Source organism: Bubalus bubalis, chromosome 18 (assembly GCF_019923935.1).
Source record: "Bubalus bubalis isolate 160015118507 breed Murrah chromosome 18, NDDB_SH_1, whole genome shotgun sequence".
Taxonomy (NCBI): Eukaryota; Metazoa; Chordata; class Mammalia; order Artiodactyla; family Bovidae; genus Bubalus; species Bubalus bubalis.
Genome location: NC_059174.1, coordinates 29104617 through 29126750, shown reverse-complemented (window position 1 = coordinate 29126750; position 22134 = coordinate 29104617). Strand labels below are relative to the sequence as shown.

Below are 22134 nucleotides of genomic sequence, written 5' to 3'. Positions count from 1 at the left end.
AGAGCCTCTGCCCTCATGGACATTGCTCTATAGTAAGGAAGCGAGTTACACAGCTGTGTTAAAGTCAAGTCTTTCACAGTTATCTAACCTTTAATTCAATCTGAAAATGATAAGCAAAACTAGATTATTTTTAGGCTCACATAGAAGAAGAGATTTCTTTGTTTTCTAAGGGATTGCAATAGAAGGAACCGCAGATACTCAATGATGCTAACGTGGAACTATCTCACACTCTAGAGAACCTAGTATTAATCTAGAGCATGGACTGTGTGGATCTTCTTTTCTCTCATTTTTTGTTCCATACCTCCCTCCCTGCCTCTTCTTTCTCTCTCACTATAAAGAGAAGCTTTGGGTAGAAAAAGGCTCCTTTTTCTCCTTAAAGAATAATAAATAATGTGTGATGCAGGGACTTTAGAATTCTGGGACTAGCAGAACTCAGATAATATTATTTATTAAAACAGTTAGAGCAACCCGTAGAGCAATTAGAGCCAAAAAGCTGAAAACTTGTAGATGGAATTTTTGATATTTGAAGTGCATGCGAGAAAATGTTAAAATGGTTTCTTTAGGCACAATAACAAAAGCTAGAATGAAATTAAACAGTGAGAAAGAAACAGTTGGAGTTCAGTGAAATATAATAACTGATTCATAACTAAGGGGTTTATTTCATTATTAGTGACTCTAAATACCATCTTCACTCGCAGTTGGTTCAAAAATGTATCTTCCTGTAAATTTGCCATACAGAGGCTGCAAACCAATGTTTAGCAAAACATTTCTTTATAATTTAAAGTGCATTTATGCCTGTTAAATTTGAAAAATAGATATATACCACTTTTCTCCAAGAGCAGCATCTCCCTAGCTATGCTCAAGGAACATCACTAGGACTAAAGACAGTGTGACCAGATCAATTTGAACTCCAGTTTCTTTGCACTAGGATTTCATAGATAAGTTAATTGGCTCAGGTGCCTTGCACTCTTTAAGAAGAAGAGATTTAAACTTTGAAATTTCTGTAGAGAATCAGAAGCATCTGAGGTAAAGGACGCTCAGGCTTCCATGCTGGTCTGAGCTCTAGATTCTAATCCATCAAGCATTGCAGCTATCGTGGCACGTATTCCTATCTTGTAAGAGGATACATGTCTATATGTTATTATAATATATAAATTTGCCCCCTTTTCTTTCCATAGACCCTTCATGAAGGGGTGGGGGGGCGGGTGTGTACCATGAGTAAATAGTTTAAACTCTACTACATGAGGCCAGAAGTCAGTCAAGTATAGCCTGTGTCCCGAATCTGGCTCCCCACTTCTTTTTTTTTTTTTTTTTTAAGTTTGATTAGAATGCAGCCACTCTCATTCCTTTATGCCCGAGAACTACAGTGGAGTCATTGTAACAGAGACAGTATGACCTGCAAAGCCTAAGATATTTATTTTACAAAAGAGTTTGTCATCTCCTACGGTATACTGGTAAGAGCTTGGGTTTTTCATCAGTAATTTTAACAGTTGACTCTCACATAATTTCAGGATCTTATTCTATCTAGAAAACTCCCTAGAGAGAGGATTAAAAAAATACTTAAAAAAAATCTGTTGTAGTCAAAGAAATTCTTTGTATTAAAATCCAGTTGTATATGATGGAGTTGACATCCTCCATACTTGCCTTAGAACCCTCCGGAGGTTAGTTCTATGGGGCCCCTGACAGTGTGCGCTTACTTTGAATCTACCGGAAAAAACTGGCTTCACGTAGAATAGCTTTTGGAGAAATCACCATAGCTATCATGCTTGTGTGCTCAGTTGCTTCATTCATGTCCGACTCTGCAATCCTGTGGACTGTAGCCACCAGGCTCCTCTGTCCATGGGGATTCTCCAGGCTAGAATACAGGAGTGGGTTGCCATGCCCTCCTCCAGGGGATCTTCCCAACCTAGGAATGGAACCCTCATCTCTTGCATTGCAGGCAAATTCTTTACTGCTGAGTCACCGGGGAAGCCAATAACTGTCATATGGACTGTGAAAAGGCATCATGAAAAAGACCTGGATGCTTACTCGCTTGGAGTGGGGAATATATTTGTTTCTTGCATGAATTTCTCATAATACCTGATTTTTCTACCTGCCCCTTCCATTCTCTAGACCTCAGTGATGATTACAATACAGATTGTCTTAACCAAATTAGTCTCTGCTTTTCAGTGTCTTGGCAAAATCTCTGATTCCAGCAGCATTTCTCTCTCTCTGAAAACATGAAGTGACATGAAATAGAAATTCACTTGAAATAGATTTGCTGGAGTATGTTCTACAAACTCTAACATGTATTCCCCAATACAAGAGTAGACATTTAACGAGTCATACTGGGAGTATCTTGAGGATCTTTAGTCATGTCTGTTTAGGGTTTTAGTACAGGGCCCTTCACAGGTATCTCATTTATACTATATTACATGAACTCTGTGAATTACCCATATTCTTACTCCCATATTCCCATTCAAAACATGGGTTACAGGTTGTTTTCCCTGAAAGTAGATGGCATTTGAAGTACAAGCTGTTTGTTAGAGAGAAGCACCTGTGACTGGGAAGGACAGAAACAGGCGGGCAGGGGGGCACGATGAACCTGCAGTGCAGGCCTGGCAAAGCCTTGGCCCAATCCGATGGAATGCATATCGATCATCAGAGGAGTCCTATGTCCTGCCAAATTGGTAGTGTCTTTATCCCTCTGCTGGCTTAATCTCCGGGTAACACAGGACAATCTCTGAAAATGAGGCAGATTCTCAGGAGCTGATATTTAGAGGGTTTCCCCTGACTGCTCCTCCTACAGCTCTGGCGTCCTTCCTTAAAGGGCACCTGCCCTGTGTATCTTCACATCCCTCCAGCACAAGTGTAGGGGACCTCTTTACTGATGGAGTAACTTGACTAACTTCACCCTGCTAGCCATCTAGCTCCACACTATGGTGTGGTGGCAAATATGTATCTGTTGTGTATTTTGAGATGAAGGCTCTAAAGCAGCAAATTGATTTAGCTGAAATGTTTCCAGTGTGGTAAAATAAACCTGACTAATAATAATAATAAAAAAATCAAGCTTCACATATTAATAAACTATTTTAAAACAAGTGATCTAGGGTGCTTTTTAAAAAAAGCATAAGAAGTTTCAAAGAGGGGGAAAAAATGGGAAAAGTGCTTATCTCAGGTTTAAAATGTTTTTATTTTTTTCTGGTTGGTGAAGTCTCTGTACCCTCTAGGGAACAAAACTTAATAATAACATTTATATTCTGAGAGAAACAAAGCTGCTTGTATAGGCTGAGCTGTGTTATCTAACATTATTATACTCATAAGGCAAAATAAATCCCCTATTTTGCATCCCAACAAAGGGAGCTTGACACTCTTATCTGATGTTCAAATATTTATGGGAGTCATTTCAACAAAGCCTTTAGTTTTCCTTATATTTCTACATTCTGATGTGACACAGTGTATTATACAACCTTACTTTTGATAAAGGACAATCAGATTTGACTTAGTGTTGCAGAGGAAAACATAATATTGCATATTTAAGAAGAGAACATGTTAAAAGATGGAGGAATGTCATTCCCATCCACCTATCAGATGTTTATTAGCTCTCTTCTGTGTGTTTGAAGTCAGTTTGCTGGTGAGTGGAATAGGCTTAGCTGAAATAACTATAAATGGCCCTCGTGGTACAAGTCAAGTTTGGGATAGTCAACTGAGGTATGTATTAATATCTTCATGGTAAATGAAAATAAAGTTTATGGAATTCCTTAAGAAGGTTCAGAGTTATGAAAGATGTATTTAATGGTGCAGAGCACAGCACAAGATCTAAATGTCCTTTAAAACCAAGGATCTGAAACTGCAGAAAAGATGTGGAAAGGGAGCAGAGCCCACGGGGTGGTTAAGTTGGAGGATGGGGTCTCCACTGGAGAAAGAGGAAACATGTCTGGAGCACGTTTGTTCAACAACAAATACATGATATTAGGCTTTGCACTTGCATGAAGATCCAAGACTAGATTAGACCATGTGGTCAGGCACTGTGTTTTAGGGATGAGCATTTTTGGTAAAAAACACTTTTGACCTCCTAGAAAGATATTATCTGGCTGAATATAGGAATGGTTATTTATAACATAAAAATATATGTTATTTTTGTTGTGATAGCAAGTAAACAAGCTATTTCAGTCTAAATGCACTTCCATTTCTTAAAGAATTAATAGGATGCATCTTTTTAAGTTTTCTTTTTTTTTGATGTGGACCATTTTTAAAGTCTTTATTGAGTATGTTACAACAATGCCTCTGTTTATGTTTTGGTTTTTTGGCCTTGAGTCATGTGGGATCTCATTTCTGAGATCAGGGATCGAACCTGCACCCCCTGCATTGGAAGGTCAAGTCTTAACCACTGGACCACTAGGGGAGTCCCAACAGGCTACATCTTGTTCACCTCTTACTTCCTAGCGCTTACCATAAGACCTTAGCACTTACTGAGTCTGAATGTCCAATTAAAATTTTTAACTGTATATAAATAACTTTAGGAAATTTTCAAAAAACCTACTTTTATATGCACTACTCTTATTTCTTGGGTGTAAAATGTTTTCCATAAAAACATATTTTTCTATATAATTAATGGTTCTGACAAGAATTGGACAAACGTAAAATCAAATACCACCATTCTGACAACTATTCAACACTGACTAATTGATTAACTGTCAGATATTATGGTCAGGAGATTACACTTATTATCTCACTAACTTTGTGGCTGGGTAAAAATGTATATGACCCTCATTTTATGACTCAAAGCATTGAGAGTCATAACAATTTATGTGGGCTACATAAGTAAAAGGAGGATTAACTAAGAAATTAATATATAGGGCTTAGCAGACGGGCCAAAAATTAGGAAGGCTGTGATAAATACATGAAATATTTTATTAAATCTCAATTCTGGTTGTGGTCTCATGGTCCATACAGCTACACAATGATGTATTTCCATCTCACACCATCTTTTCCTTATTGTCCATGTAGCATTCATCAACTCTGCATATTCTTTCATATAGGGAAAAGTCATTATTGGCCTGATTGACAGCCCCAAGAAGGTAACTAAGTGAATTAAAAGCTACTCTTTGCTAACTGTCCCCTGTCAGCCTTAGGTCGTTGTGAGCCTCTTGAGATTTATGAGAGTTGTTGGGATTCCTGTGACCTGAGGGTGAACAGTGAGAATCAAGGTTATCATGGGTGTAGAAGATTTTATCCTCACAAATCCTATCTCCCATCATAAAAAGACACACCAGAGGGAAATATCAGATACCTGCTCTGAGGTACAGATACCATTTATGGAAAGATTTAATTACATTTTGGTAGTCTTTTTTTTTTTTTTTTTTAATGTAATGTCCTTTTTCAGTTGGCTGCTTTTAGGGATTCACTCTCTCCTTTTTTTTTTTTTGGATAATTTGTGTATGTAGTTCTTTTTCGTTGTGCTGGGTCTTCATTATTATGCTCAGGGTTTTTCTAGTTGCTGCAAGTGGGACTCTGTGTTGCGGTGCATGGGCATCTCTTGTTTCAGAGCACAGGTTGTAGGCACGTGGGCTTCAATAGTAGTGACTCTGAGGTCCTAGAGTGCTTGGGTTTCAGTAGTTATGGCGCACCATCTTCTGAGACCAAGGATGGAACCCCTGTCCTCTGCATTCACAGGGAGATTACTATCCACTGTATCACCAGGGAAGTCCATATTTTGCTCATCTTTATGTGAACTGTTTGACCAGTTTGTTGTATTTTGTGATTAATTAGATAAATATGGCTAAAAGGAGACAAAAGAAAGAGAATTATCTAATTTGAAAGCAATGTAGATTAATAGAAGACAGTTATGAGCCTTCCACAAGGGTATTGCTTCAAAATTCTTTAATGTCCTTTACTTCCTATATCCAAATAATCACCATGTCCTGTTTATTTTAGTTACTAAGCTCAAACACCATCATATTTGCCCCCCGCTTTTTTTTTTTTTTTGGCTGCACTGTGCCTTGCAGGGATCTTAGTTCCCCAACCCGGAATAGAACCTGGGCCCCCTGAAGAAGCAGATTCTTAACCAGTGGCCCACCAGGGGAGTCCCAAACACTTTCCTCTTTAAGGTGAGCAGTTACAGCAGCCCCGTGTGCTTGTCTCCTGCCCTTTGGTATCCACACAGCTGCCCCAGTGATCTCTAACTCAATTTAGATCTGTGCTGATATGGTAGCCACTAGCCACATGTGGCTGTTTGAATGGAAATAAAATGAATTAAATTAAATATAATCATGATTTCAATTTCTCAGTCACACTAGCTAGATTTCAAGGGCTACAATAGCCACATAGAGCTAGCGCTTACCGTCTTGGACAAAGCACATTTGTACAATACAGAAAGTTCTATGGAATCCAGCTGTGGTTTAGATCATGTCATTCTCCTCCTGTATTTTGTTCAAGTGGTTCCCCATTTCCTGCAAGTGAAAAAACTTAATTCTTCAACATGGTTTCCAAGGTCCTTCCTGATGCCCGCCCCCGCACTGAATCCTGAATTTCAACAATCCTGTCATTAGTTAGTCGTTAAAAATACTGACCATCTTCCTAACTGACCTTTCATATTTGCTGTTTCTTTTGACAGGAGTATTTTAATAACATTTTATACATCTTATCCCTTTTCTTTTTCAAGAATACATCACTGTAAGCTTTAAAAATCTTATTTCCTTTCATTGTCTTTCTCTACACGTAGACTCAGTTACATGAAAGCAAGGCCATGTCTGTCTTGACAACTAACACAATGCCTTGTATATAAGAAATACTCAGTAAAGAGTGAAGGAAAGAGGGATGGAAGGGACAAGATGAAAGGAAGGATGGGAATGAAAGGGCAGGTTGCTCATCTGTCAGACCTTAGCTCTCACCACGCCTAGCCTGGTCCTTAATTTTATTGTTTCCTAAACAAACCCAAGATTTTCTTCATGTATTCCTTTCTGCTGGGGATGCTTTCCCTACATACTCTACCTGGAAAACCCCTACTCATTCTTCCTGTCCCCAAACAGATGCTGCCGCACTGTGGTGTCATCTTTGACCACCCTCCCCTTTCCCAGGCACATCTGGGGCCCCTTTCTAACTGCAGTATAACAATGACTTTATTACAGTGCTTGCCATTTTTCATTGTAAGAAATGAGAAAAACACAACCAGTGTGTCTGAGAGGAGGCTTTGTTCAAGCATTTAGCATCATACTTGACCAAAAGAAGCAGTCACTAAGCCTTTATGGAATTAAATAAAAAATTAAAAATTTACATTAATCTTTTATGTAAAGCATTCACTTTTTTTCATATTTTTGTCATCATATTGGATTTAGAGTTCTCAGTTATAAATGATTATTTTGATGACTCAGGGAGAAAATTAGAATTTCTCTAAAGATATTATGTAAATATTAAATAATTAATCATGAATTAGATTTTATCTGGGACACACTAATTTTGGTCTTGTGACTGCAGAAATTTACATGTAGGACTTTGGCTTTATGATGGTATCTTTTAAGGTATGAGTGGAACAAACTATAAAACAAAATGCATGCTCAGAAAATTGGACATTCTCTGAACCAACAGATTTAGCATCTGAGATTTCTATATGTGACCCTAAGTAAATGAAGATATCTGAGGATGATTATTGTAGGTGGATCTGCTTCATCCTTTGAGGGACAGGGAAGCCTGGTGTCTGCAGTCCAAGGGATCGTGAAGAGTCCGACACACCTTGGTGACTAAACAACAACATCAGAATCTTTCAAATATGTTATTATTGTTGTTTAAAAATACCTAGACATTTGTCAGAATGTCTAACTAGAAATAATGATAAATATTCAGTATGAAACTGCATTTAAAAAGCAAAAGGAGGACATCCCTAGCAGTCCACTGGTTAAGACTTTGCCTTCCATTGCAGGGGGTGCAGGCTTGATTAGGGATAGGGAAGCTAACATCCCACATACCTTGCAGCCAAAAAAAAACAAAACATAAGACAGAAGCAGTATTATAACAAATTCAATATAGACTTTAAAAATGATCCACAACAACAATCTAAAAAAAAAAAATCAAAAGGAAATTTACAATGCATTACCTAAGGGGATTTACCTTAAACTTTAAAAGAAGGTAGTCTATTGTCCTCATTTTTCAGATGAAGAAACTAAGGATAGATCTATAAATTGGCCTAGAGGAGACATTAGGAAGAAAAGGGTCTTTCTCTTGAAAAATCATCAGGTGTTTCACAAATACTGTATTAGTAATAATATAGTCCAGAGTAACTTTTGAGAAAAAATTATTTATCTTTATCTGATTATTAAGATAACTGGTGTAGCTTCTCGTGCACATTCCAGACTTTAATTTACATTCTTCCTTTCTGACACAAGTCACTGGGAGTGAAAAAGACTCCTTGATGTTGAAAGCTTGGTGCTGATCATCCTTAAAATACTCTTGATATTATCAGAGTTGTTCTTTATTGCAAACAAGAAACAGAAATTCAGCAGGGACAGAGGGTCTCTGTAGGTGTGTCATATAGGGGCAAGATTGGGAAGAGGGAGTAGGAGATGCTTTAAATGAACAAATGAATGAATGTATATATACATATAATATTTATATGTTGACAGTAAAATCTGTCTTACGCACACACAAACAAGATACAGGATTTTGTGCCAAATATTGGTATGAAATGTAAATAGTTGGGCTGTGATAATTGAGTTAACATATGATTCAGGTTGGAGAAGGAAATGGCAACCCATTCCAGTACTTCTTGCCTTGAAAATCCCATGGACAGAGGAGCTTGGTGCAGGCTACTATCCATGGGGTTGCAAAGAGTAGGGCATGACTGAGCGACTTCACTTCACTATGATTCAGGTAAAAGTTGTATATTGCAGCAATGCAGAAAGGGTGCTATTTTCCAATATAATAATATCCAGTTGCCCATTTTGACCTATTCTTAATCACTGCAATAGTGATATCTTCTAATATTAACTTCTGACCTCTGCAAACTACTCTTGATTGAGTGAACTGGTGACAAAGTTTGTGCTCATGGTCAGAGTGCAGTAGGTTAAATTAGATCCTCAACAAAGTGCTAAGCATCTAGGTAGGAATTTCCTCGAATCCATAGCCTTAACTTCACAACTTCACAAGTACAATGATGAAGTCGTTAGCATTCATTTCTAAGACATACTACTATAGGTTAGAGGAATATTAGCGGAGAAGGCAATGGCACCCCACTCCAATACTCTTGCCTGGAAAATCCCATGGATGGAGGAGCCTGGTGGGCTGTAGTCTATGGGGTCGCTAAGAGTCGGACACAACTGAGTGACTTCACTTTCACTTTTCACTTTCACGCATTGGAGAAGGAAATGGCAACCCACTCCAGTGTTCTTGCCTGGGGAGTCCCAGGGACGGGGGAGCATGGTGGGCTACCATCTATAGGGTCGCATAGAGTCGGATACGATTGAAGCGACTTAGCAGCAGCAGCAGCAGCAAGACTGAAGCAAACCAGGATAGTTGTTGGAATAGGATGGTAAAGTTGAAATAGGATATCTGTGAATATTGATTATCATGGGTGATGCAGTTTCTAAACCATCTTCATTGTTATAGAATGAGAATGTCTGTTTGCAAAATTGCCATCATTAGGATTGATGTTATTAATAACATGGTCCAAGAAGCCTGTTTTCTCACATACCATGCCCTACTGTGTTATAAACTCTTCTTATTGTGGCAAAAAGATGACTCTCCAAAATATATTCTAGTGTCTTTGAATGAGTTCTGTTGTCTCAAACGCATCTTAAGTAAATCTGTAAAAGAACAGCAAATCCAACAGATGTGTATTTTCAAGATATTAAAATGAAGACTTCAGGGTTCAGGATGATGGGACACATGTACACCCGTGACTGATTCATGTTGATGTATGGCAAAAACCACAACAATTTTAAAGTAATTAACTTCCAATCTATTTCTGCTTTATTGACTATGCCACAGCCTTTGACTGTGTGGATCACAATAAACTGTGGAAAATTCTGAAACAGATGGGAATACCAGACCACCTGACTTGCCTCTCGAGAAACCTATATGCAGGTCAGGAAGCAAAAGTTAGAAATGGACATGGAACAACAGACTGGTTCCAAATAGGAAAAGGAGTATGTCAAGGCTGTATACTGTCACCCTGCTTATTTAACTTCTATGCACAGTACCTCATGAGAAACGCTGGACTGGAAGAAGCACAAGCTGGAATCCAGATTGCCTGGAGAAATATCAATAACCTCAGATATGCAGATGACACCACCCTTATGGCAGAAAGTGAAGAGGAACTCAAAAGCCTCTTGAAGAAAGTGAAAGAGGAGAGTGAAAAAGTTGGCTTAAAGCTCAACAATCAGGAAACGAAGATCATGGCATCTGGTCCCATCACTTCATGGGAAATAGATGGGGAAACAGTGGAAACAGTGTCAGACTTTATTTTTTTGGGCTCCAAAATCACTGCAGATGGTGACTGCAGCCATGAAATTAAAAGACGCTTACTCCTTGGAAGAAAAGTTATGTCAACCTAGATAGCAAATTGAAAAGCAGAGACATTACTTTGCCAAAAAAGGTCCGTCTAGTCAAGGCTATGGTTTTTCCTGTGGTCATGTATGGATGTGAGAGTTGGACTGTGAAGAAAGCTGAGCCCTGAAGAATTGATGCTTTTGAACTGTGGTGTTGAAGAAGACTCTTGAGAGTCCCTTGGACTGCAAGGAGATCCAACAAGTCCATTCTAAAGGAGATCAGCCCTGGGTGTTCTTTGGAGGGAATGATGCTGAAGCTGAAACTCCAGTACTTTGGCCACCTCATGAGAAGAGTCGACTCACTGGAAAAGACTCTGATACTGGGAGGGATTGGGGGCAGGAGGAAAAGGGGACAACAGAGGATGCGATGGCTAGATGGCACCATGGACTCGATGGATGTGAGTCTGAGTGAACTCCAGGAGTTGGTGATGGACAGGGAGGCCTGGTGTGCTGCAGTTCATGAGGTTGCAAAGTGTTGGACACGACTGAGCGACTGAACTGAACTGAACTGAAAATAAATAAATTAATTTTTTAAACACTGATGATTTTTAAAACCCTGAAAATATTCCGAGAAATGTTCGAGTCAGCACAGAATTTATATAATTTAACAACTATGTTAATAATAACATTTTTGTGAATAAAAAAAGAAATTAAAATGACTTCAATACCGGAGATACAAACCCTATGACTTTTAAGATGCAAATTAGAAGACATTGAACTTTTCTGTAGATACAGTGGGAACCAAACTCACTCTTCTTTTTTCCTTCCGTTCTTATCCCATTCACTCCTTTCCTCATACTTCTTTAGCACCGTGTTTCCTGCATAATAACAACCCATGCTCAATGCAAGCTTGTGCATCTTTCCAACAGGGAGTTATGGAATAACTGTAGTACAAAATTCCAACCAATGTGATGTTATAAGAATCAAACAATCTCTTCCTGTTTTAAAGAGCAAAAGTGCAGCAAATGCTTAATTGTAGAATAATAGGGAGGACGACCTTAAGGAAGAGAAGATCAGTGAAGACTCGGGCAAGGTCCCAAAGGCTCCTTGTAGATGAGCACTAAGCAAAGAAACCCAGTAGCCTCTTCAGCTCAGAGTCTATTTTGAAAAAGGTGATGGCTGGTATAGACTAACACTATGAAGAGATTGGGCTTCCAAAGTAGTGCTAGTGGTAAGGAACCTGCCTGCCAATGCTGGGGATGTAAGAGATGTGGGTAGGATTCCTGGGTCAGGAAGATCCTCTGGAGGACGACATGGCAACACACTCCAGGATTCTTACATGGAGAACCCCATGGATAGAGGAGCCTGGCAGGCTGCTCTCCACAGAGTCGCAAAGAGTCAGACACGACTTAGCAGGCACTCATGCACATGACAGATTTGGAATATTTTTCTAGTATCACTTGGGAAACTACTAAAGGATGTGAATGGTCGATTTTATTTATATCTTTCTATTCTAATTATTCATTTTCAGTCATTCTGGGCTTAAAGAATCGCCTATTAATTAACCAATTACTTTGCAGTATCTGAGTCATGTATCCATTCATTTATTGCAGAGAACCATTTTGTGAACTATTAATAGATCCTTTCTCCTATTTATAGATGAGCCTATGAGATTATGACCAATTACACTGTTTCAGTGAGATCTCACCGGTGAGATTCCACTGAAGGTTATCTGGTTTCTCCCACTTTATCTGCTGCTATTCAGATAGATACTGGGAATCCTAGAAAACAGTGTGGCTTACTTCTAGTTCTGAGACATCTATGCAAAATCATGACATCTGAAGAACTTGCCTGGTACACAGGATTCTAAAACATTAAGTCTTTCCTTCGGGTTTGCAGTTAATTTAACCCACTCTGTTTCTCTTTGAAATTATTCTCTGTTAATTTGTGTAAGAAAACAGTCTGTACCCAAGTCTTGTAACTGAGTGTGTATGCACATGTGCTCAGTCGCTTCCATCGTGTCTGACTCTCTGCCACCCTGTGGACTGTAGCCCACCAGGCTTCTCCATGGGATTCTCCAGGCAAGAATGCTGCTGCTGCTGCTAAGTCACTTCAGTTGTGTCTGACTCTGTGCGGCCCCATAGACAGCAGCCCACCAGGCTCCCCCATCCCTGGGATTCTCCAGGCAAGAACACTGGAGTGGGTTGCCATTTCCTTCTCCAATGCGTGAAAGTGAAAAGTGAAAGTGAAGTCGCTCAGTCGTGTCCAACTCTTAGTGACCCCATGGACTGCAGCCTACCAGGCTCCTCCATCCATGGGATTTTCCAGGCAAGAGTCCTGGAGTGGGTTGCCAATGCCCTCCTCCAGGGAATCTTCCTGACCCAGGGATCAGACTCATATCTCATTTTGTTTCCTGCGTTGGTGGGTGGGTGGGTTCTTTACCCTAGCGCCACCTGGGAAGCCCCATAATTGACTGTGGTTTCCCTTCCCTGATGGCTCAGATGGTACAGTGTCTGCCTACAATGCGGGAGACACAGGTTCAGTCCCTGGGTTGGGAAGATCCTCCGGAGAAGGAAACCACTCCAGTACTCTTGCCTGGAAAATGGGGTCCATGGGGTCGCAAAGAGTCGGACATGACTAAGTGACTACACTTCACTTCCCTTTATTACGCTGATGGAGCTGTGCCATAGAGTGCAATGAATAGAAGGTGAGAGGAGAAACTGAAACAGCCAAGTGGATGGTGGCAGCTTAGAGGACCAGAGGAAAGCAAGCTGAATCTTTGCAACTAGCAATGGAGTGGCATAGCTATTTGTGGGGAGCAAGCATCTTCTGAGAGCATTCCTAAAAATGACATGTGGAGTGCAGTTTTTTTTTTAATCCAAACTTGTGTTAAAATGTAATTAATTTTAACTATGATAACAAACACTCATATATTATTGAACATGAACAAAAAGTGAATGTGTCCAATAATGCTTTGAACTTGGAACGGTCAGTTCACGGGATGGAGATTTGGTCAGAAAAGGTGGCAGAAAAATGGACGCTAAAATGATGTTAGAAGTGCAAGTAAGAGCCGCTCCACATGCTCCTTCTCCTTGGCTTTAGTTTGTCACTTAAAGTGATACCCTCCATGCTTTTGCTTCCATGGGTATGAGAACCCAGATGAACTGGTATAGGGAAAGAGAATCAAGGAGTAACAGGAAGGCTGGCTTAAACGTGAAGAGAGGCCTGGGATTCATTAGTAGAAACCTGCTGTTTCCAGATGAGTAGTGACAACATTAGAGATTTTCAATAGATATTTATTGAGCACTTGTTATGTGCCAGGCACTGCAACAAGTGTTCTATAGGTATTACCTCTTCTACATCTCACAAAACCTATTCTAATTCCCATTTAACAGATTTGGTAACAAAGGCACAAAATGATTAATAACATGATGAAATCACACCTGTGATTTTTCTTTTATTCATTTTATAAGACACCAAAGTGAGAAAGATGCAAAAAGAAAGAGGCATCTAGCACTGTGCCTGGTATACATTTGGTGTTTAATGCATGCTTATTGACTGTGCTAAGTCTGAATTTTTGAACTATTTAGCAGTACTGGGCAGCCTTTACCATGAAGTCTACTAGGCTATAAAATATGCAAAATGTCTACAAAGGGAGCAAGAGGCTTCTTTATACAGTCGAGGTAGACTTTAAACTGAATTTTAAGCTGTTTTTCTTCCCCCCATCAAGTTCCTCCCACTGTGTAATCTTGTAATATTATGGCAATCTTACCTCTGATCGTACTAAAGGGCTGTATTTTATAAATTCTTATGACTCACCTCATAAAGTCTGTCATGAATTGGATCTTTAAAAAATGAGAAAAATATCCCTGTCTCTTTTAGAGTTATGGGAGTTAAATAACACCCAAATGTTTTTTCCACATTTATGCTATTTATAAACTGGTAAGAAAGGGGCCTTCTCCACCACCTTCCGAGGAGGAAAATTTATGAAGCTTCATTTAATGGGACATGATGTTATTATCGTGATGTGGTGATGATGAACATTATCTTCAGCACTTACTAATTACCAAAGACTGATTTATATCTCATTTTTAATCTTCACAACCAGACCTGTGATTTGAGTATTATATTTGGCCAGTGAAGAAACTGAGGCTCAGGGTATTTATTAATTATCCTAGAAACAACAATATATAAATAATAGAGATATAATTTATTCCAATGTCAAGGTTGCATGGTACAGTTTTAAATAAGGGATTACACAAACAGCTTCCAAAACTCTGTCATTGTTCCCAGCGCTTCTTCTAGGCCAGAAGTTCTAGGCATTTACTGGACAGCAGTCAAATAGCCATGGAGTGTGTTTCCAACCTCATTTTCTGTGGCCTCTGGGAAACTGGCAGATGCATGAATGTGTGAAATATCAGCAGTGTGATAATAAAATTATTAGAACCCAGCAGTGCATGCAAAGTTTATTTATGAATATGATGCAGATAGTGATAATTAATCCTCTGGACATCACTTAGATCTTTTAACAGAGTGTTCATGATATCTGGAGCAAAACACATGTCTATTATTTTACAGTTAAACATGGAACCTCATTGGTCTAATCAACAATCATTGTTCCCCAGGATAATGATTTTTAGTCTTTTTTTCAGTAATACAACAGATTCAGATGTTTTGCAATGAACACTTACTTCTTCATGCTCAGGATTATTTTGCAAGCACTGTTAATTCAGCTATGTCTCTAGGTTCTTAAATCCATTCTGAATTTCTCTAATCATCCTGGGGGTTAGGCAAGGGATTGTTTTATAAATTCCTGGTGTATAGATGCAAGTCAGTGTATTTATTTTCTTTATATCTAAGTCTTTATTAGGAAATGGCAACCCACTCCAGTGTTCTTGCCTGGAGAATCCCAGGGATGGGGGATCCTGGTGGGCTGCCATCTGTGGGGTCCCACAGAGTCAGACACGACTGAAGCGACTTAGCAGCAGCAGAAGCAGCAAGTCTTTATTATATCTGGAGTTATGATCTCTTAGTACATGGTTTTATCAAGGAATTTAGCAACACACTGTTGTCAATAAAATTAGTAGTAGTAATGTTAGTAGCTCAGTCATGTCTGACTCTTTGTGACCCCATGGACTGTAGCCCGCCAGGTTCCTCTGTCCATGGGATTCTCCAGGCAAGAATACTGGAGTGGGTTGCCATTCCCTTCTCCAGGAGTTCTTCCTGACCCAGGGATTGAACCTGGGTCCTGGATCACAAGTGGATTCTTTACCGTCTGAGCTACAGGGAAGAAGATCCTGTCAATAAAATTAAGTACTTTTTAATATTATTCCACAATGTCTAATGATGCTTGTGATTAGTGTAGAAGATTTATAGGAATGTCTTTTTCTTAATATTTGCATCTGGTATAAGGAGTCGCAGTGAGTCAGGCATGACTGAGCGACTGAACTGAACTGATAAGGAGTATGCATGCCATTTCTAATGAGAAGATACAGCTAAGAGGAGCAAGGAGTTATCCATATCCCTATATGTCTTCCTGTCCTCCGTCCATCCATTTACCCATCCCCCTTTGTTGTTGTTGTTGTTCAGTTGCTAGGTTGTGTCGGATTCTTTGCGACCCCATGGACTGCAGCATGTCAGGCTTCCCTGTCTTTCACTATTTCCCAGAGTTAGATATAGATACAAATAAGTAGATATGCATAGATAGATAAGCATAAAGTACCAGTATATATGTTTGCAATGAAATCCACTAAAATGTTAACAGTACAAACCTACAGATACAAAATTAGGGGAAATTTTATTTTTTTTTCTTATAATAGCATAGTTTTATTCTTGATGATATAATAAATGTTCATAAGAACACATAGAAAAGGAAAATACGCTTAGCTGCAAATAGCCATGGAGCATGTTTCGTATTTAGTGTTAATGGGTACCAATAAACAGATTTCATGTATACTTCTCAGGAGTTCCCCTAAACCATGAAGGGTTTCTTCAGTCCTGCCTCCTAGATGGGATTGCACATGACCTTGGTCTTAGTTTGGGCTTCTGTAGATATGGAGTATCCTAGATGGGGTGAATTAAACACCAAAAATCTGTTTCTCACAGTTTCTGGGGGCTGGGAAGTCCAAGATCAAGGTACCAGCAGATCCACTGTATGGTGAGGGCACATTTTCTGGTATGGTTGTCTTCTTGAATCCTCCTTGGCAGAGAGCAGAAAAGAGACAGCCTATGTCCCCTTCTTCTTTTCTTTTCTTTTTTTTTAAATAACATCATTAATCCCACAGGAGAGCCCTATTCTAATGACTTATTCTAACCCTAATTACCTCCTAAAGACCTTATTTCCAAATGCTATGACACATTAGGAATTAGGGTTTTAACATAAAAATTTGGGGGAGTTGTTTGAGGGTTTCCCAGGTGGCACTAGTGGTAAAGAACCTGCCTGCCAATGCAAGAGACATAGGAGACACGGGCTTGATCCCTGGGTCATGAAGATCCCGTGGAGAAGGGCATGGCAACCCACTCCAGTATTTTTGCCTGGAGAATTCCATGGACAGAGGAGCCTAGTGGGCTATAGTCTATGTTCAGTTCAGTTCAGTCCTTCAGTTGTGTCCGATTCTTTGCGACCCCGTGAATTGCAGCACGCCAGGCCTCCCTGTCCATCACCAACTCCCGGAGTTCACTCAGACTCACATCCATCGAGTCAGTGATGCCATCCAGCCATCTCATCCTCTGCCGTCCCCTTCTCCTCCTGCCCCCAATCCCTCCCAGCATCAGAGTCTTTTCCAATGAGTCAACTCTTTGCATGAGGTGGCCAAAGTACTGGAGTTTCAGCTTTAGCATCATTCCTTCCAAAGAAATCCCAGGGCTGATATCCTTCAGAATGGACTGGTTGGATCTCCTTGCAGTCCAAGGGACTCTTAAGAGTCTTCTTCAACATCACAGTTCAAAATCATCAATTCTTCAGGGCTCAGCTTTCTTCACAGTCCAAGTATCACATCCATATATGACCACTGGAAAAACCATAGCCTTGACTAGACGGACCTTAGTTGGCAGAGTAATGTCTTTGCTTTTGAATATGCTATCTAGGTTGGTCATAACTTTCCTTCCAAGGAGTAAGCGTCTTTTAATCTCATGGCTGCAGTCACTATCTGCAGTGATTTGGGAGCCCTCCAAAATAAAGTCTGACACTTTCCACTGTTTCCCCATCTATTTCCCATGAAGTGATGGGACCAGATGCCATGATCTTTGTTTTCTGAATGTTGAGCTTTAAGCCAACTTTTTCACTCTCCACTTTCACTTTCATCAAGAGGCTTTTGAGTTCCTCTTCACTTTCTGCCATAAGGGTGGTGTCATCTGCATATCTGAGGTTATTGCTATTTCTCCTGGCAATCTTGATTCCAGCTTGTGTTTCTTCCAGTCCAGCGTTTCTCATGATGTACTCTGCATATAAGTTAAATAAGCAGGGTGACAATATACAGCCTTGATGTACTCCTTTTCCAATTTGGAACCAGTCTGTTGTTCCATGTCCAGTTCTAACTGTTGCTTCCTGACCTGCATACAAATTTCTCAAGAGGCAGGTCAGGTGGTCTGGTATTCCCAACTCTTTCAGAATTTTCCACAGTTTCTTGTGATCCACACAGTCGAAGGTTATAGTCTATAGGGTTGCAAAGAGTCAGACACAACTGAAGTGACTTAGCATACACGCACAATCCTTATTTGAACCTCCATTTCATTCTGTTTTACTTTATTCCACTGCTTATTTGTGGAATAAAGTTTTTCCAATCATGCCAGTTTTTCTAATCATGCCTTGTGTTTCTTAAGATATTAATAAATGTGGTAAAAAAGTAATTCCTGTATGATCTTGTTACTTAGTGTTCCTGAGAAGCACTTGGCTATAGACAAAGAGCATCTTAATGTCTGCCTTATCCAAAAGTTTTCTCAACAGGACTACTAACCTGCCCATTAAAGTTTTAAATCTGCTAAAATATCTAGACCAATTTTAAAAAATTATTTACCAGAGAATCAGAAAGCATCTGATTTCTATGGACAGAGATGAATAGGAAACCTAAATATATACCTTACTTAAAATGATAACAAAACAAACCAACAGCAACAGCAACAAAAACACATACCTATTGTGCAGTCAAATCTAAGTTTAACACAAATACACATTTCCTTGGAACTACCATAAATAATTTGCTGTCTAGCACCATCCTCCTTTGGATTTGAGTTCATTGTTTTATATGGTATTTTGTGGCAACTGCTAATTATCATAAGCTGTCCAATAAAAGTGATGGATTGTCCAATTAACTCTTCATCAGCAGCCATTTTTGAAGATGTTACCTATTGAAACTGATGGCAGTTTATGACCTCCATGTTGCATATGTAGCTAATGACTCCTTGGGCAATAATTATTAAGTTTCTTGTGCCTCATTCAGTCGTTTTGTTTTACAAATTAGGATGCCATTGAATTTACCAATTCATTTGGCTTCACAACTGTGGCTTTCTAAGGATTACTAAAGGTCTGCTGTGGAATGTATGGATCATATAAACTTTGAAGTAGATTACAGATGTGTCTGTTTTGCAGGTTTTCCATCGACCGGCACACTGACCTGGAGAGACAATTCAACATTAATGCTGATGATGGGAAGATAACGCTTGCAACACCGCTGGACAGAGAATTAAGTGTGTGGCACAACATAACAATCATTGCTACCGAAATCAGTAAGTGCCCGGGTTTGTTCATTTCTTCCTTGTGTGCCTGCGTGCAATTTATGCCTAGGGATCATACAAGAAATGGTCCTGTTTCTTTTAGATATTTTGGCATTAGAACTTTTGTTTCCAGGGAGACTTGGAATGCCTCATCTCAGCATGAAATAACTTACGCTGTGGTAAATTACCAAAAGGTTGCAATATATGTGGGAAGGAAACATTTTTACATCCAAGTATTCTTGTATCTTTATACCCATTATTCAGCCATTAAAAACAATGTTTTGCATATTAAAATATGGGAAAGATTTAGCATAAAAGGGTAGGTGCAAGTAGAATTTAAGAACTATAGATCATAATTTAAATGGACACTAACATTTATATATATACAATATAGAAACTATTGCTCACACATTTAAGCTATGCATATACACATACACATATAAATGCAGAAATTATAGAAAGAAAATTTACAGTATCAATACATATCATTTTGGGGAGATGAGATTATAGTTTGTTTTTTTTTTAGAATTAATGTGTTTTACACAGTAATCACAGACTATTTAAAATTACATCTTCAATATAAAATTTTTCCTAAATTACATGTGAAAATGTAAGCCTTATTTTTTTTTCAGAGGAGGTTCCAGGGTTGTTAAAATAACATATGTTAGTCTTTCTGCCAATTTTTAATGAGTGCAGTTTCTCAGATTGCACTTACTGACACTACAATGGAGTCTCTAAACAATAGCTCTTTGGTGAAATTTAGTGCTCTCCTGTCTATGAGAACTTGCACTTTGCCTCACCAGTTTTGTTTTTGTTTTTTAATCGTACAGATTAAATCCCCTTTGCAAAGGAGATATGATGTTCATTTTATTTCCAAGCAAAAGACATTCTGCATGTTATCTGAATATCCCTTTCTGTAAAGGAGATGAAGGACTTCACAGTTTATACAAGTTCAAGGGAGATGACAGTACATTCTTGAGGGAACTCGGATAGAAGGAATCTGAATAAGGAAACAAAAGTTCACAATAAAAAAGATTCATGGGTACAAATATGTAAAGGATGTGAGCCCTAAACTCTGCTTTTTGCACTCTCTAAATCTGCTCTGGTTTCACAGCCAATGTCTCTGAGATTCATGATAAATTTGTCTGTAAGAAGAGTAATCTAGACCTTCATGAAAGGCCTGGATTTTCCTTGCTTTGAGATGTGGGGGTAATGTCTTCCGTGGAGTCTTATTCAAAAAATAAAACACAACCACTGTGTGAAAAAGTGACCATTCAAGAGTGCAGAATGTTTCTCTTGGCAACCTCAAAGCAGGCAAAGAAACAGCTTGATATGGGATTTAAAAGAAGCTCTTTGGAAACTTCGGTGCTTTTCCTTATTAGGAGTACCATTTTCTTCTCTAGTATGTTGCTCTGCTAGTAGTTTATCCCATGTAACATTAAGGGATAAAGAAAATTGAGCATCTCATTTGGAAGCTTTGATTTCTTAGCCATGTTAACCCCATCTAGATGTGAAATATTTATAATTTACAGTGTTGAAGCCGTATGTCATCTTAAGCCTCAGAGAAAAACTGTATCTATTTAGATTGGCTTGAGGCTACATAAAAATGCTCTAAAGCAGTGGTCCCCAACCTTTTTGGCACCAGGGGCTGGCTTCATGGAAGACATTTTCCACGGATCGGGGGTGAAGGGGAATGGTTTGGGATAATTCAAGCTCATTACATTTGTTGTGCCCTTTATTTCTATTACGTCAGCTATGTACATAAGCTACTACGTACGGCACCTACTATGTCAGCTCCGCCTTAGATCATCAGGCATTAGATCTGAGATCCCCAGTGTAAATGACCATAGTTATTGTTAAAATATGCAGGCAATAATTACCATTAAAATAGTTTTCTCATATATTGAACATAATAACCTACTTGAATTTGCCTAAATCTATGACACTTCTTTGTTATGAGTTGGCTGCCTTCACTTACATATTCGTCAAGAAGGCCCTAATCATAAGACTCCATGTACTCTATTCTGTAGAGTAAAAGGAAATGAATATACAGAACAGGTGGTTAGGAAACATTTCAGGGGCAATCCAGAAACAAAAACTCATTTGCAAGGAATCACAGACAAGGAAGGAAGACAGATACAAAAGCAGATGCTCCAGGGTAATGAGCTGTTAACTCTAGGGTGACAAGGGTACCAAGTCCAATAGGGAAGACATTCATTTGTTCGTTCACTCAGTAATTATTTATTGAGTCTTTGGTTCTTGCCAAGCACTGTTTTAGTGACTGGGGATATAGCAGTGATCGAAACCCAGGCGAAAAACATCTGGTCCTCTTGGAGTTTTCTTTCTAGGGGCACCTATATATGAAAGATGGGTTGAAATCTGCTGATATATCCATAAAGAATGACACAGAGGTGAGGAAGAAGGTGATGAGTACTGGGAATAAAAGCAGTTGATGGTGCGACCACAAACCTGCCTCATTGGACATCTATTGATTAAAAATTATTGAAATATAGACCGGATAATTTTTCCTTTATGGCTTGAGAGAAACCACTCAAATATATCCCAGACTTAAGTTTACAGTTAGCTCCATAAAGAGACCAAACAGGAAATGGTTCTGTTCATATGGCAACCCAAAGCTTTTCTTTGAACCTTATAGAATTAAAAGTACACAACCCAAACTCACCTTATTCTGTTGACATCAGTGGGAGTTATCTCATCTTTTACTGCATCTTTCTTTCTTTCTTTTTTTTTTTTTGCTCAGAGATTGAAAAACTAAACATTTCTTTTTGAATTTTTGCATGTAACTGTCTTAAAACCAACAAGTGTTGTGTTTTAAGTTGTGTCCAATTCTTGTGACCCCCATAGATTGTAGTCTGCCAGACTCCTCTGTCCATGGGATTCTCCAGGCAAGAATACTTGGTTGCCACTTCCTTCTCCAGGGGATCTTTCTGACCCAGGGATC

The 22134-nt window shown here is 39.0% G+C and overlaps 1 protein-coding gene and 1 long non-coding RNA gene across 4 annotated transcripts in view; one reads left to right on the top strand and one right to left on the bottom strand.

The window, feature by feature from the left end:
* LOC112580113 overlaps nt 1-22134 on the bottom strand; it is a 982521-nt gene that overhangs the window by 58428 nt on the left and 901959 nt on the right. The window lies entirely within an intron of this gene.
* CDH8 (cadherin 8) overlaps nt 1-22134 on the top strand; it is a 382099-nt gene that overhangs the window by 231165 nt on the left and 128800 nt on the right. Inside the window, exon 8 of the mRNA XM_025268779.3 lies at nt 19048-19184. Coding sequence (XP_025124564.3) covers nt 19048-19184 — 137 coding nt within the window. The remainder of the gene's footprint in view (nt 1-19047; nt 19185-22134) is intronic.